At 48.2% G+C, this 17,081-nt stretch overlaps 1 protein-coding gene across 1 annotated transcript; it reads left to right on the plus strand.

Moving 5' to 3' along the window:
• The first annotated feature begins 240 nt into the window (after positions 1-240).
• Positions 241-5,548, plus strand: LOC136645397 (mannose-binding protein-like). The gene is made up of 4 exons (XM_066621626.1): positions 241-424; positions 1,741-1,848; positions 3,633-3,716; positions 5,178-5,548. The coding sequence occupies exons 1-4, from the start codon at positions 241-243 to the stop codon at positions 5,546-5,548; spliced, it is 747 nt and encodes a 248-aa protein (XP_066477723.1).
• The last annotated feature ends 11,533 nt before the right edge of the window (positions 5,549-17,081 follow it).

Below are 17,081 nucleotides of genomic sequence, written 5' to 3' on the forward strand. Positions count from 1 at the left end.
TGAATATAAGGTTGGGCCCTGGATGTGATGCATACATTAAGCCAGCTTCCAAACTGTTTTGTTGCCATGACTCCTAACTAAGGGATCCTGGAAATGATAGATTTCTAAGAATCTCAACAGACTGAAAAAGAGTGCCTAAAGATCAGCAGGGTATAACCTGCCCATAAGGAACCTCTGAACAATGGCAGACCTTATCAGATAATCTCTGCTTTATTTGTTCTCCATCTCCATCTCTCAGCAATGTATCTTCTCAAGCTTTTCAACATCCTGGTGGTGGGAATGTCACTGGCATTGGCATCAGTTTCTGATCAAAGAGGACATGAAGTCAACACTTGCACAGTGATGGCTTGTGGCAACCCAGGACTCAACGGTCTACCAGGCAGAGACGGGAGAGATGGGAGCAAAGGAGAGAAGGGAGAGCCAGGTATTAGAACAGCAATTCTTCACAGATATTGTGTGATCTATATAATTGCATGGTAATTAGTGGTATCTAATGAGAGCATTACTATCTATATTTCACCTGGGTTTTTCATTTGTCTGGGAGTTCATGTCTTTTGGCTACATACTACAGAACTGTACATATCTCCTTCCTATAATCCCACAGAGAGCAAGAGGTGCATTAAAATTGTGATGGTTTGCAAAAAATGGCTGGAAACATAAGTCTTCAATGTTATAGGTGATGTGACATGTCAGCCTAGAGGAGAGGCTTCAAAGTACAGCCCATGGGCCAGATCCAGCATGCTAAGGAAATCCTCTCGGACTCAGTACAGCTGTGGTGAAGCCTTACCATTCTGCCCCACCGCCTCCCATCTTCACATCCAGTCTTCGTAGAAACTCACACTGGGCAGCCACTTCCCCTGGGGAATCAGGGTGCAGAGCCTTCTGGGGGAGATTGGCAGCAGAAGCGGCTGTCTAGCAGAGTTTCTACAAAGATTGGGCATGAAGACAGAAGGTGGTGAGGTGGAACACTAAGGCTTCACCATCACTATGCCACGCCCAAAAGGATTTTCTCAGAGCACCATGGGCTGGATTTTTGAGGCCCCTGATCTAGAAGAACATTAGGGCCCCAATCCTAATTAAAAACGCCTCCACTGATGCAGCTGTACCAATGGGACACACACTACATCCTATGGGGGGCAGACTCATTGTTCACCTCATCATAAAGGAACTTTCATTCCCTTAGCCGGGGCAAGCCTCCATTGCCTGAAAAGGTCTCCTCAAATCTGTGCCAGCCATTTTTCTGGTGCAGAACCAAGGAGAATAAGGGAGAGGGGAAGGAATGGGGATAGGATCCAGGTGCATTCTGGTGCCACAGGAATCCACTCCGTCCCACCTCCTGCCTGTCATCCTCCCAGCCCAGGCAGTCCCTGTTCCTGCCCCTCCCCATTCCTCCCACCGTCCACCCCCCCCCCCCCGCCTGCTTGCTTGCATTCTCACAGGTAGCTGGTAGCAGCAATGGACCCTCAACACCACTGCTGTTTGTGGCAACAGTTCCAAAATGATTACCATATCATCATCATCATCATCATCATCATTATTATTAACAGTATTTATATACAGTCATTTACAACAACAGAACCTCCATTCTGCTGTTGTGAACGTTATCTTGGATTGGGCTGTAAGACAGTCATCCTTGTAATTTCTTGATGTATCTTCATCTTGATGGCTGTTGGGTCAAGGGGGGGGGGGAGAGGAATAAAGCCTAATAAATGTTCCAACTTTCTTTTTGTCAAACACTAGGCATCTCAGTGAAGGGCCAGCAGGGTTTCCCTGGGAAGGCTGGACCACCAGGACCAAAGGGAGACCAAGGAATCCCAGGCCTAAAAGGACAAAAGGGTGAACAAACAGGTAAGAAGACCTTTCTGAGGTCAGTTTTTCCCTGCATTTGGACATGCCAGCATGTCACACAAACTCTTGTTAATAGTATTCTGATGGATGGGGAAGGATTTAAGCACTCCTGTCTCCTCCGCCACTTCTCCACTCCAAAACACCCTCTCCTGAAGTTGCCTGCTGCTGTTAGCCTAAAGGTGTCAAGAGCATCAGATTTCCTGCCACTCCATTATCATTGACTAATGACTGATTGGCACTTAAGGCTTCAGAAGAAAAATGAAAAATTGCTTGGATAAACAGGTCCCGTTAATTCATCCTGTTGTCTCTAAGCAATTGTTTCTGGGAATCCATATGATACATGTGAAAGCACATTCTGTATCATAGAGGTTAATGGCTCGCTCCTATGTGGGATAGAGCCTATACAGTCTCACTGTCATAAAATGGCTTCCAGTGGTGCACACAGCATGCTGCTGGTGGCCATTTTATGAACACTGCTGCAGTTGACAACAGTGCAGGAGGTCCACCACTAAATCCAGGAAGGTAAATTTGATGGCGGTGGGGGGCAGGGATGGAGGTGGGAGAAATGGGGAGGGGATAGAGCAGAACAGGCAGGAGATGGGATGGGGAGGGGCAGATTGAGGTCAGGAAGGGGGCAGTATTAGTGGCAACAGCATCACTGATATTCTGTTCTCCCTTCCTGACCTAATCCGTCTTCCCGGGTTCACTCGGACATGAGCCTGCAAAGTAGCTTGTGCAGATCCAAGTAGACCAATTCAGATAGTGAGTGCTTACCCCTGGGCAAGGGAACAAATGCTCCCCAAGATGCCCTGAGCTGCAAAGGGTGTGTTTGCAGCAACATCAGCTTGGATAGGCTGTAGGGAAGGAAATTCAGTACGAAATGGAACATTCTATTTCACTGCAGCTGCTACAAGTGTGTGGCATGACCATTAAATCCTTCTTGGGTGTTTCATCAGTTCAGTTACCAGGGCCCCTCTGAAACCCTTGGGGCTCTTGAGGCTTTTCACAATTTTCAGTCTGTGACCCCCTTCAAATGTGCCTGGGCTCCCTAGAGGTCCATATGGCTCCCATTGAGAATGGTGCTGTAGTGGGGTTAAACAGAAGTAGAAACAAACATTTCAAAATGTAGCTTACTGTTGTTCATTCCATTGTTTTTTTCTTCTTCTGCCATTAATGGAAAAGGTGAACAATTGTTCCCTCTTTGCTTTCTTATTTAGTTATGTTATGCTTTTTTTTTTCCTAAGAGAAGGTATTTCACAATCTGTTTGCATATGTATGTCTATGTGTCATAGGGCACATGATGCACCAACCTTGCTGAAGGTCTGGGTGTGGTCAGTACCAGAATGACATACACCCTGGAAACCCTATGCACTGATCCTTGAGTTTTATTTAAAAAAAAGAAAGGCAAAATACACATGCAAGTAAAAACACAACAAATAAATAATTGAAGTGTGAATGGATGGACTGGGAGGCAGACAGAATAGATACAGAGCATATATCTAGATGGTATATGGTTTTAGGCCCAAATCCTAACTCACTTTGCAGCACTGGCATAGCAGTGCCAATGGGGCATGTGCTGCATCCTGCAGTTGGGTAGTACTCACGGAGGCCTCCTCAAAGTAAGGAAATCTTGTTTCCTTACCTCAGAGCTGCATTGCACCATTTTATGTCGGTGCTGGATAGTGGGTGAGGATTTGCCCTACATGAACCAATCTCCAACATTTAAAAAAAATGGATCTATTTACATTTATGTTCCCTCATTCCCTTTTTTTTTTTCTCCTTAGCTGTTGATGCTGTTCAGAGGCAAATAACAGCTTTGGAAAAGAGCATCCAGACTCTTCAGGCTGAACTGGGCAAATACAAAAAGGGTAAGATGCCATATGTATGGTCTATGCATTGTTATTTCTAGACAAATTATTACTCTTGGCTTTTTGACATATAGGAAAACAAGCCAATAATGAGGAGGCACGGTGACTGTTCCTCCCACATTATGTTCTCTACTTCATTCCTGGTCTATGGTCTCCTTCACATGTGTACCTAACAGGGTGGAAGTCTCTTCCACATGATGGAAGCTTACACTTTCATTATATTGACACTCTGTGGGTGTGTGTCTGTGTGTGAGTACTGTAAAGAGCAGTTTCCCATGGAGAACATGAATGATATACTGCAGAATATACGATATAGAGCAGTGGTTCTCAAACTTTGAGGGAGCTTTACTCTCTCAGTAAGTTCTTGCGGGGGAGTGGCTAGGGCAGCGAGCCTGGGGATCGCATCACCAAGGCAGGCAAGGGGGGGTGCTTTGCACTTACTTTCAGAAGGCAGGGCTTCAGCAGGCTACAGGAGGTGCAGGGAGCCCTAGGCAGTCCTGCACAGCGCTCCCCTAGGCTTGGAACATTCACTAAAAGTGGGCGCAAAGCACCTCCTGCAAAACAGAAGTGCTTTGTGCACACTTTTAGTGAAAGTTCCAAGCCTCAGGGAGTGCTGTGCAGGACTGCCTAGGGCTCCCCGCACCTCCTGTAGCCTGCTGAAGCCCTGCCTTCTGAAAGTAAGTGCAAAGCACCCCCCTTGTCCCCCTTAGTGATGCGATCCTGGAGATACCCACCCCTTAAAGGGACAGGGGAAGCATTATATGAACTGGTGGGTTGCAACCCACCAGTTTGAGAACCACTGGTACAGAGTAATACACTGTACCAGTGTTTCACAAACTGTGGGTCGGGACCCACTAGGTGGGTCGTGAACCAAATTCAGTGGGTCCCCATTCATTTCAATATTTTGTTTTTAATATATTAGACAAAACATATTAGACTAGATGCTACCACGGTATGTGACTGCATTTGGAGAAATGTTACAGACCTGTACTTTTAACAAGCTACTATGTATATTCCTTTAACAATGTTAGTAAATGGGGCTTATTCCTGGGTAAGTGTGGATAGTATTGCAGCCTTGGATTATTAGATTTTCCTGCTTGATTATGTCACTTCTGGTCATGGCATCACTTCTGGTGGGTCCTGACAGATTCGCATCCTAAAAAGTGGGTCCCAGTGCTAAATGTGTGAGAACCACTGTTATAGAATATACAGTATACAGTACTGTACTGTACTGTAAAATATACTATTTTTCTTTCACAAGTTTAACACATGGGACATCATTTTACACACACACACACACACACACACACACACACACACACAAATATGCTTAACTTTTTCTTAACTTAACTTACTTAACTTAACTACTTTTGTCATGTAGACCAATGATTATATAGATGTGTGTTTTGTCCCTTGCTGTGTCTCCAGTTTCTCACTGTGCTGTGTCCTGTCCCGTCCCAGTTCTGTTGTTGCAGGGGGCGATGAAGGTTGGAGGGAAAATCTTTGTTTCAAGTGGTCGAGAGGACACCTACTCCAAAGGGAAAATACTGTGTGCGAAAGAAGGTGCAGCTCTTGCCAGCCCGAGGAACGCTGCTGAGAACGCGGCCTTGCAAGCAATAGTCAAGTCAAGTCACGCTTTTCTTGATATAAACGATCAGCAGACCGAGGGCAGATTTGTGTATCTGAATGGGGAACCGATAACTTACACTAACTGGAAATCTGGGGAGCCCAATGACCACAACAAAAATGAAGACTGTGTTATAATAGTCAGTAATGGATTATGGAATGACCTCAACTGTCAACAGAACTCACTGATCATTTGTGAAGTTTAAGCTATTGATAAAGATACCTAATCTTTGGGACTCAGGTCCTAGCAGTTGGGGTATAACTACCAAGTGGAAAGCTTTCATTTGATTCTCCTTCAGGCTGGAGACAAATGACTTTTCAAGAGTGTTGAAAATTTTCTTTCCCTGTGCACATACCTTTTGCTCCACTGTCCTCTTTGATCAGAATAAGTGTTTTTTTCATGTCCTTGAAACATTACAAAGACTACAAAACCTGATTGCCACAATGACAAAGGAATTGTCATCATGAGAAATGATGCTTCCACTCATGGAGGAATGGGGGGGGGGACACTGTCTGGATCAAATTACATGTACATCAAACATTATTACAGGTGACATGCTTAATTTTTCTTTACTAAATTATAATTTAGTATAATTAGGGCAGGAGGTCTGGTCTAGAGGGTAGAGCCTCCATTTGCCTGAAGATAACATCCACAAGGTTGCCAGTTCGAGGCCACCAGCACCGTGCGACCTTGGAGCAGCTGACAAGCTGAAGCCAAGCTATTTCCATCTGCTCCGAGCGTGGGAGGATGGAGGCCAGAATGTGAAGCCAGATCGGAATGAAACACCTGAATGTAGTGGTTCTTGAAAGAAAGAACCTTCTTTCAATTGTAAAAATCCCTATGGGGATTTAAATACGCCTGCCTATGTAAACCGCCTTGAATAAAGTCTTGAATAAAGACCAAGAAAGGCGGTATATAAATACCTGTATTATTATTATTATTATTAATTGTGGGAGGGGTGGGGGGACTGTCAGGATTATGGCCCTGATAGAGGAGGCTTTAATGCTTTACTACTTACATAGTGCTGATCTGGCGTCCCTGTGACTGCTTCTTGCCCTAGAAGGAAATGTGCCATTTGCCTCAGTGCTAATGCTTGTGGAAAGTGTCTGCACCCAAGTTCCAAATATTCTCATCTCACACACACACACCACCGTCCCTCATGCAGCATCCTAGGCTATTCCCAAGGGTCTCCTGACCCAAAGGAATGGATTTTCTCGTGGAGCTATGGTAGGAAGGACGGGAGGGAAAGATTGCTTGTGGGAGAGCCATTGCTCCCACACTACTTCGGCTCCAGCTCCAAATGTTGAGCAATTTGATGGACCTCTCATATTTGTAGTAGGCAACTCAGAGAAACATAAGAACCCTGCTAAAACCCCATCTACTTCAGCTTCCTGTATCACTAAGGGCGCAATCCTAACCCACACTGGAGCAGGCAAGCCAGGAGGCTTGCACTGCATCCAACGCAGGATTGCAGCAAGCAGCGGCTCAGCCACAGGCAAGGGGAAGCTCTTCCCCTTACCCGTGGGTAAGGGCTGCACACCTTTATGGGTCTCCTCGGACCTGTGCCGCTTCTGGAGGCAGTGAAGCCGCTCCGCTTGCTCCAGGGACAGGGGTTGGGATCTGGCATAACCGCCGGGTCCCAGCCCTGCCATCGGGTCCCCGTGTGCCCACCCCCAGGCCCGCCCGCCCTCCCCCCATGCAGTAACGCCCCTTCCCCACGCCTACCTTAGCTACTTATGTTGGTGCACTTGCGCCGACACAAGCAGCAGCGCGGGAGCTGCAGCAGAGTGCGCATCTGAATGCACCGACGCAGCTCCCGCCTAAGGAGGCTTTACGGCACGTTTGCAACCCTCCAGGGCCACCTATACCGGCATAACTGCTGGCTAGGATTGTGCCCTTAGTGGCCCACCAGATGCATTTGGGAGCACATGAAACAAGATACCTCTATCATGTTGCCAGTCCCTTGCATCTGGCATTCAGAGGTAAGCTACCTCTAAAACCTGGAGGTTGCATACAGGGCCTAGGAGAGGGGGGGTAAAGGGGGTAATTTGTACCCAGGCCCAGGGTCAGAAAGGGGGCCCAGGAGCCAAAGGAGGGGCCCCAGAAATTTCATGGGATCTTACATTTTCCTGTCTGCTCAGACTTGTTGCCTGCATGGGATGCTGGGGACACTACCATGAGCTTGCGGCTGCAGTTACTACAACTACTGGCAAGCCATATATGCTGGGCCGAGGAACACGTACATGACACTCCTTAATACAGTGTCAAATCTGGGAGGAAACTGGACTGCTACAGTAGCTCTTTGGCTTGTGGATCCCTTTACTATGAAAGAATGTATTGGAGCTCAGGGACACAGCTGAAAGACTACAGCTGCTGCAGAAGCAAGTTTTGGTACACACAGGACACTTTCCATTCTAGTGTGAGCCTAAAAATGATTATGCTAATTAGCTGCTGATGCCACATGGGTGGTTAGACTTGGGCTCCAAAGATCTTTCCAACTGTTGCCACCTTCTCCCCACTCCCTCCTGTTCCATGCCTCCCTGCCCCCATTTTACCCACCTGTCACCACCCTCCCCCACTCTGTTCCACCCCTTCCCCTTTGCAAAGGGGCCCAAAAGAAACTTTGTACTCCCTGATAAAATTCCTCTCAGAGACGTGGTTGCATATAGTCATCATGGCCAGCAATCTGCATTGGACTTTTCCTCCAGAAATCTGTCCAATCACCTTTTAAAGGCATCTTGGTGAGACACTATCACCACATCCTGTGGCAAGGAGTTCTACAGATTAATTACATGCCGAGTAAAGAAGTCTGTTCCAACACACAATTTTAGAGGATGTTCCCTGGTTCTAGTGTTGTGTGAAAGAGAAAAGAACATCCCTCTATCCATTCTAGGCATAATTTTATACATCTCAAACATGATCCCCCAAGCCTTTTTCTAGACTGAATAGCCCCAAATGCTGTAATCTTTCCTCATTAGGGAGGTGCCCCAGCCCACGAATCATTCTGATCATTTTGTATGCAAAGAGTGCTCAGCACCCTACAGCAGTGTTCTTCAACATTGGGGTTGTGACTTAAATGGGATCATGAAGCCTCAGTTGTGGGGTTGCAGCAACTTACAGGAATGAAATGAGTTGAATACCACTAGAGCACCATCAGATAAAGGGGAAGGCATCTGATGTACCCCTTCAGGTACTAGGAGATTGTGTCCCAGTCCTGCTAGGGTTCTTAGCAATTGTGCTGAAATAGCTTACACTGGTCTTCATGGTTGTTTTGCCAAATTCCCAGGCCAAGCTCCACCTAGAGAACCCATACCCAGTTTAAGCTAATTAGCTCCACTGTGTTCCCCAACAATGGCCCCAGTTCTGCACTGCAGCACTACTGGACCCCACCACCAGGGCAGTTTGCCTGTTCAACGTGCAGAGGTCCTCCTTCCTCCTCTCTCCAGCCAGCAGCTTCTCCAGCCACTACAGCAACACCTTGGCCCTCAGCAGGTCTTAGGCATAGCAGCCACACACCAGTCTCCCTTCCAGCAGTCTCCAAAGTCCATCTGTCCTTTAGTCAGTTTGTCCATCAGCAGTTCCAGTAGTCCATCAGCTCCTCAGTCCATTAATCCATCAGTTTTGTTTGTTCATTCCTATAAGCTTTCTTCCTCCTACTACCCATAAAAAACTCTCCCTTCATTTGGTGATGCTTTTATCCCTTAAGAACATAAGAACAGCTCCACCGGATCAGGCCATAGGCCCATCTAGTCCAGCTTCCTGTATCTCCCAGCAGCCCACCAAATGCCCCATGGAGCACACCAGATAACAAGAGACCTCATCCTGGTGCCCTCCCTTGCATCTGGCATTCTGACATAGCCCATTTCTAAAATCAGGAGGTTGCACATGCACATCATGGCTTGTAACCCATAATGGATTTTTCCTCCAGAAACTTGTCCAATCCCCCTTTAAAGGCATCCAGGCCAGATGCCATCACCACATCCTGTGGCAAGGAGTTCCACAGACCAACCACACGCTGAGTAAGGAAATATTTTCTTTTGTCTGTCCTCACCCTCCCAACACTCAATTTTAGTGGATGTCCCCTGGTTCTGGTGTTATGTGAGAGTGTAAAGAGCATCTCTCTATCCACTCTGTCCATCCCCTGCATAATTTTGTATGTCTCAATCATGTCCCCCCTCAGGCGCCTCTTTTCTAGGCTGAAGAGGCCCAAACGCCATAGCCTTTCCTCATAAGGAAGGTGCCCCAGCCCAGTAATCATCTGTGTTTTGAGATTTCTAAACATGAATTAACTGGTTGCCTCTAGTGGCTGCTGCTGTGCAGTATACCCACTGCTAGTTAGAGCCCTGGGATTAACCCTATGCTTGCCTGCCCAAGCAAGGGGCCACTGTTGACACCACACCCTATCTCCTCTAGGGATCCTTCGCATTTCCAGTACAATAGTTACTATGTCTGCTCTCTCTAATAGGAATATTTGGGTACAGAGAACAATGCTGGGAGGGCAGAATGGGATTGGGGTGAGTGGATAGGGTCCTGGGAGGACTCAAAAGGGGCTCTCCAGTCTCATACTTTGTTTATTTATTGGGATCGTGGCACAAAAAATGTTAAAGACCACCACCCTAGCCACCCTAGACTATGAATTCTGTCTTCTCAATCCTGTCTACCTTACTTAGCACCCCTTTGTAGATACACACATTTTTTTTCCATCTCTTCAACAGTCATAGACCAAATCATCATCATCATCATCATCATCATCGAAAATGGAATGATCATATGATAATGGCAACTTCATATGCCATCTGGCAGGCTGGGAAACTGAATACCATGTCACAATAGTAATTGGAACCTACTAAAGCATCTCACACCCATGCAAGAAACTCCCATGGGGAATCAGGCCACTTAAGCTTACAGCTCTCAGCCAGAAAGTATCAATTAACTAATCAGTTAAGTAACTAGAGGGCTGAGAGAGACAATACAAGGACTGGAATGTAATTTTTGTTCTTTCTGTGCAGTGGAGTCACTAGGGTTTGCATCACCCTGTGCAGGAGGCCTGCATGTCACCTCTATGATGGGTCTCCTCCCATGTAGTGGGCAGTCAAATTCCCAATCCAGTCTCTGCCTGGAGAATTACACCCACATTTAGCTAATTAGCACCCCTTTTCCACCCAAGAATGACCCTGGTTCTGCCTTGCAGTCCTTCTGGACCCCCACCTCCAGGGTAGCTCACCTGTTCAACCTGCAGAGGTCCTCCCTCTCTCCTGCCAGCAGCCTCCCACCACTACAGCAACCCCTTGGTCCTCAGCAGGCCTTGGGCACAGCAGCCACACACCAAACTCCAGTAGTCTCCAAAGTCCATTCACCACCAATTCCTTAGTCCATTAATCCAGTCCATCCTTCCTCAAGCTTTCCTCCTTCTGTTACCCACACCAAACTCTCCCTTCAGCAGGTGCTTTTATGCCTGAGAGCCTTATTGCCTTCAGTGGCTGCAGCTGTGCAGCACACTCTCTGCTGAAAGCCCAGGCCTTAACTCTTAAAGGGGCCATTGCAGGCACCACATTCTACCTCCTCGCCAGATCTTCTGCTATTCCACTACAGCAGGGCAATGCCCCGGGTGATTGGTGTGCTGACATACCATTGTTCCACCCCCGCTGGATTTTTGGTTATAACTTTTGATAGAATAGAGACATTTCAATTCAGTTTACTTCATTGCATTCTGCATGAAGTTATGCATCAATTGATATATAATATGATGGTATTATTCAAAAATACCAAGATTTTAAAGATTTTGGCAAGGAGTGGTGCCACCCCTCCGTGCGCCTCACCTGGTGCGGCTCACACACACACACACACCCGCACCCCCTAGCAACACCATGGCTCCTGTGCAAACTAGGCATTCTACTCTCTGTTGATAAATCAGGAAAAATAAAGTCTGTGGCATAAATACATAAAGGGTACACTGGCCCAGGAGGGTTGCCTCCTCATCAGCTGGCAAGGCTGGTGTGCGGAGGCATGCCAGGCTGCAGAGGCTGGCATAAGCCTCCATGCTGACGGAGGCACTGAGTCTTGCATTGGCCGAGCTCGGCTGATGCAAGACACTGGGGTGGATGGGGAGGAGGCAGAGAGGAGGTGGGGAAGAGGCGAGAGGGAGGTGTTCCTGGGCAGGGGGAGGGCGGGCGGTGGGTGGCCCCAGGAGCAAGCGGGTGGGGAGCAGGAGGCGGGCTGGGACCAGGCAGTTATGTCTAATCCCAACCACTGTTCCCGGGGAACTTGGAGCAGCTTCAAGTTGCTCCACTCTCCTCAGACTTGTGCCACCTCAGGAGGTGGTGCAAGTCCAAGGAGACCCAATGGGGTCAGGGTGCCTTACCCAGAGGCAAGAGGAAAAGTTTCCCTTTACCTCTGGCTGAGCCACTTTGGGCCCCTATCCTGTGCTGGATACAACACAAGCCTCTTAGCTTGCCTGTTTCAGTGCAGGATAGGATTGCACCCTTAAACAGTGGCACACTTCACTGAGCACTTGCCACTTCCCTGCCAACTTCCCTGAGCAGCATGAAGCCCAAGGAAAGTGCTTCATGGTTTCATTTATTCCATCTGAGGGATATGTGCTGCCCTTTTTGTTTCCAAATACGCAAGCAGTACCAGGGATTGGTGAGTCAGGCAAGGTTTGACTTGAGTCGAGTCACAAGTTTCCACCCCCATGACTCAACTCAAAAACGAGTCCTAATGGGGGCACTTTTTGAGTTACCCAGAGAATTTTGGTGACTCAAAAAGACTTGAGTCTTGAGTTGCTTCCTTTAAAAAGTCAGCCGTGGAAAAAAACAGGGCTGCTGCCGGGGTGTGTCTATGTGTGTTGAAGTTCTCTTTAACCACTCACCTGCTGTCCTGTCCCATCTGTAAACAAGGCAGGAGGGGGTGGAATGGACTGTGTGAGAGTGGCAACAGAAGTGGCAAGAAGGAGGAGGGTCATGCGCAGCAGCTGCAAGGCTTATCAGAATGACCCGATCCTTTGCTACTTCTACTCAGAAGTAATCCCATTTGCGCCAGTAGTTCAATGAGGCTTCCTCTTCCCAAATAACAACTGAGCCAAAAGGAGCCATGCATTTGGAAAGCGTGATCACTACAAATCACCTCCCTCCCTGGCTTCTCCGTCTCCTCATCCTCCCTGGGCTTCTCCAGCCAATTCTCCCTTGGGTTCCTATTTATGCCCGACCTCAGTCAAAGAAAAACATCAGACCACCCACCCTTCATCCAATGATCATCCAAGGAAAAGAGAGCCCACTCTTGCCCCTCCTCCTCCTTCTCTATGCAAAAGCAAAATATTAACCCTTTGTCTCCTGGCTGGAACTTCCCTGCTGCTCACCCGGTCTGAATGATGGCCCCACGAGGTCTTTCACACTGTGAAAAAAATAAGCAAGCACACCCAGGCAGACTCTCGTGCTAATGAATGGGGAATCAGTGCTGAGTCAAGTGGCCTCAGGCTTGAGTCAATGCCAGAGTGATCAGTATAGGTGACTCGAGTCTCCACAAATCAGCAAAAACGCTGATTTTTTCTCAAGGACTCAAATCACCTGACTCAAGTTCCCATCCCTGAGCAGAACACAGTTGGTAATTCTCCATCAGGTTCCAACAGGATGCCTCAGTTTTTTGCCAACTCACAGCCCAATCCTGAGCTGAGAATGCCTGCCACCGGATCCTGCACACCCCGGGCTACCACAGGAGGCGCCTTGGGAGAAGGAGACTTTCATCCCCTTCCCCTGGGTTAGGTAAGCAGCCCCACAATGGAGCTACTCACTTTACCGCCAACCTTTTAGTAAAGGCACTTGAGTAGGGTGCCGAGCCCTCCATGACCACCTTGGATCCTGTGGAGCGGAGCTGCCTCCAGCCCATCCCCCTCCCCAAGTCACACCTCCGCATCACACCTCCCCCTGCCCTCTCTCCACCCCCCGCCAGCCTCCCCCCTCCCTGGAACGCCTGCTCCCCGTCCCTGTCCTCACCCCCGCCTACTGCACAGAGGCTGGGTGACCGCTCCGCAGTGCCGGGCTAGCACGGGCGGAAGCCCGGCGGAGAGGCTCGCAAAAGTGCCTTACGGCACGCTTGCTACAGTACTCAGTGGCACGAAGCCATGCCGCCGAGCACAGGATTGGGCTCTCACTTAGAAACTCCCAGCTCGTCAGTATCAAAGATATGAAGAAAACCAAACAAAGAACTTATATAAGCTCTAAAATTAATAGACTGAGATCAAAAATTGTTAATGCAGAGAGGGAATCCATAGGATTCAAATACAGCTAATTTGTCACTCAGTGATGCCCCATTTTCATGGATTTAAAGCCTATGCATTTCAAAGGGGTACAGTTGGACCAATTATAAGGAATATAAGATATCTTGCATGTATCTCATATCTCTTTTCATAATTAATTCTATCCACCATAACTGTGGCCCCAGCATTATCAGCTTGCTTTCTTACTGCCCCATCCTATCCCCCACCATTGGCACCCATGTGTGCTGAATTGAGGGGGGAATCAGGAGGCCTGCCAGAGGTAAGTTAAAATATTTTCTATTTACTGCTGCATAAGCAGCGCCTCCAATCATTGCTGCTGCTGGCCAAACACTTATCTGATCTGTCTTGGTTTTTAGGACTACACCATTGCCACAGGGGGTTGAACAGTGGTCCTCTGCAGAGTTGCACCAGGAGAGGAAAAGGTAATGTTCCGAACCACCATGCTCTCACCCCCTTCAGGTCACAACTGCATGTGCACTTGGTGGCACCACTCTTGTCTCACAAACACCCAAGTATGCATCTCAATCCAGAGAAGAGGCACGACTGATGCTGTTATCAATTCCTTGTTGCTGTGTCAAGCTATGTCTGTGTCACGCAGGTGATGGGCTATGTTGGGGTTTCCATAGATGCTTTTGGAATTAGTAGGAGGGAAGGGCTGGCATGGTATTTGCCCGTACAGGATTAGGATATTATTGATGTCACAATGGCATCTGTGCACTGTTGGCATGACGTCTAAATAGGTGAGTTGTCTGGTTACTGGACAAATAAGAAATATAATTGAAACCAGTGACGCTGCTAATTGTTGATCATTGGCAGGCTGTCCTTTTCAGATGGTGCCAGAAAAATCTTAGGGAAGGAATAACAGGGGGCACTATCAGCATGACTCAAATGTGTACTGAACATTTTCTGCCCGACCAAACTGCTCCTCTCTCCCCACGCCCACCCACCCCCCAGTCTGAAATAGCACAAAGGTTGGATGTTGCTTTCTTTTCCCAGCCATCAGGCTTTATGAAGTGTTCCTGCTGGCTGTATAATTTTTCATTAATGGCACATTTGCTGTATTAGTGCTAATCTAAGCCGGTTCATATGGTGCTAATGGAACTTTCATAGGAGTCGCAATTAGCTGGCTTGGCAGAAAGGGGAGAATCAAAATTCTGCAAGGTTCCAGTAAATAGCCAAAATTCATCACTTAGAGCGGATTTGCACCTGGATGCAATGGTACTCATACTATAATAATCACAATACCTGGCATTTCTTTAACTCTAGAGCGACCACTTCACATCATAAAAATTATCTTGATTCAATGCTTCCAGCAGCCCCATAAGGGAAATTAGTGCTAGTATCCAAGGATACTATCAGGCAGCCTACCAGGAGGTAAGTGCAAAATATGTTCACTGACGTCCTGAAGGCTGTCTGACCCTCCCCCTCCCCCCCACATAGGATGCAGTGTATGACTTTTTGGCATGGTTTCACTGGTGCTGGTGGCAGGGGACAGGAGCTGGGCTGTCAGGGGAATTTTTTCAGCTACTGTATAAGCCCAGCATCACAATTTCAATTACATATTAATATGCGAGCCACTGAAGCAAATGCTTATTCACTCATCAGTCCTTGCCCTACTCCATATTTCAGGTGAACTGCCTGCCCTTTCTATTAAAAATAAAAATAAAAAGCAACACATGAGCACTGTTCATTTATGTGATCATCCGTTGGCATATTGACAAAGAGGGCCCACAAACATTTCTATTGTTAGAAATGTACAACTATTCTATGATTGGGCAGAGTGGGGAAAACACATTTATGATGTCACAGGTGCCAACCAATCAGCCCCATATTCAGCTGGCTGTTGCAAATTGCTCCCCCCCCACCCACCCTGCCCCAAGTTCAGCCCTGGAGAAGAAAAGGTACTGTGAATTGAATGCAGTGAAATAACTTCTAAACCTATCCCACTGCTCTAGAAATGTCATCCAAGTACTAATTCAAGCAATGGCCCAAACCTGTTGAGGGCCTATGACAACAGATCTCATGATCCGCTGCCAGTCCAGCGCTGTAAAAGCCGTACCACTGTTGCGCTCTGTGGGAACACCAGTACAAATGGATGGCGGCCCAACACATGTACCAGCATCTCACCCAGCCTGTACTGGAGCACGGAAGGTGGCAGTAGGGGCCATTCGGGGACATTATGGGGAATTATTGGAGTGGGGAGTTGGCTGAACCGAGGAAAGTTTGGGGGTGGGAGGCATGGATCTCAGCAGCTGCAGCCTATGCCAATATCCTACCCCCCTTTACACACCTGGAGGCTTCTCAGACTTACAGAGCTAAATAGCTGGTGTAGGTCTGAGGAGAACCACAGGCAACCAGGCAGCTTATGGGGTTTTCACGTACCTTTCCTGAACCACCTGGTCAACCCACCACCATAGCATGCAGCATGCACTCTGTTAGCACCACTGCATCACACAGGCTGGTGCCAGATAGGATTGAACTGGGGGATAGGATTGGACTGTAATCCTGAGCTGCCCAGCGCCCAGAGGACCAGCAGTGCCAAAATGGCGACCGCTGCATCCTGAGTGCTCTGGGCAGCCACTAGACTGTCTTTTAATTCTTCCCTAGGGCTCAGCACTCTGGCATTGCAGTCAAAAGTCAGGTTAAGCCTTGATGGAAACCAACTGATTGCCCAATCCTTCGCTGCTACTCTTTTCTCCCTCTTCTGAAACAGAGTTGTTTCTTTCTTACTCTTCCACCCCCTGTCCCCTAAAACTTCCCCACACAGCTAGAATTTTCAATTCATCCATGACTTGCTGACTGCTCCAGTTCATGGCAAAGTAGGCAATTGGAATTGTTTATTAGTCAGCAGCATTGCTGCTGCATGCTTTGGGGACCTATTTCTCATGGACAAATGGATTCAACAAAGAGCAAGATTCATGCACAGGACCCACCCAAAACCCCTCAGGTCGGCCCTGAGCATTTCTGGTGAGTCCCGACGCAACCTGGAGAGACTGTGGTGGGCCCTGAGCATTTCTGGTGAGTCCTGATGCACCTGGTGGGTCTTGGACAGGCCCTGAGCATTTCTGGTAGGTTCGTGCCAACATGATGGGTCTTGGGCGGGCCCTGGGCATTTCTTGTCAGTCCCAGCCCACCTGGTGGGTCTTGGACAGGCCGCAAGCATTTCTGGTGGGTCCCGATCCACCTGGTGGGTCTTGAGCAGTCCCTGAGCATCTCCGGTGGGTCCTGGCCCACCTAGTGGGACTTGGGCAGGCCCTGAGCATTTCTGATGGGTTCCAACCCATCTGGCGTGTCCCAGGCGGGCCCTGAGCATTTCTGGTGGGTCCTGGCCCACCTGGTTGATCTCAGGGGGGCCCTGAGCATTTCTGGTGGGTCCTGGTCCACCTGGTGAGTCATGGGCAGGTCCTCAGCATTTCTGGTCGGTCCCGGCCTACCTGGGCCAGAAAAGATGTCATTAGGCAGAAAG

The sequence above is a fragment of the Tiliqua scincoides genome, chromosome 3 (assembly GCF_035046505.1).
Source record: "Tiliqua scincoides isolate rTilSci1 chromosome 3, rTilSci1.hap2, whole genome shotgun sequence".
In the NCBI taxonomy this organism is placed as follows: domain Eukaryota; kingdom Metazoa; phylum Chordata; class Lepidosauria; order Squamata; family Scincidae; genus Tiliqua; species Tiliqua scincoides.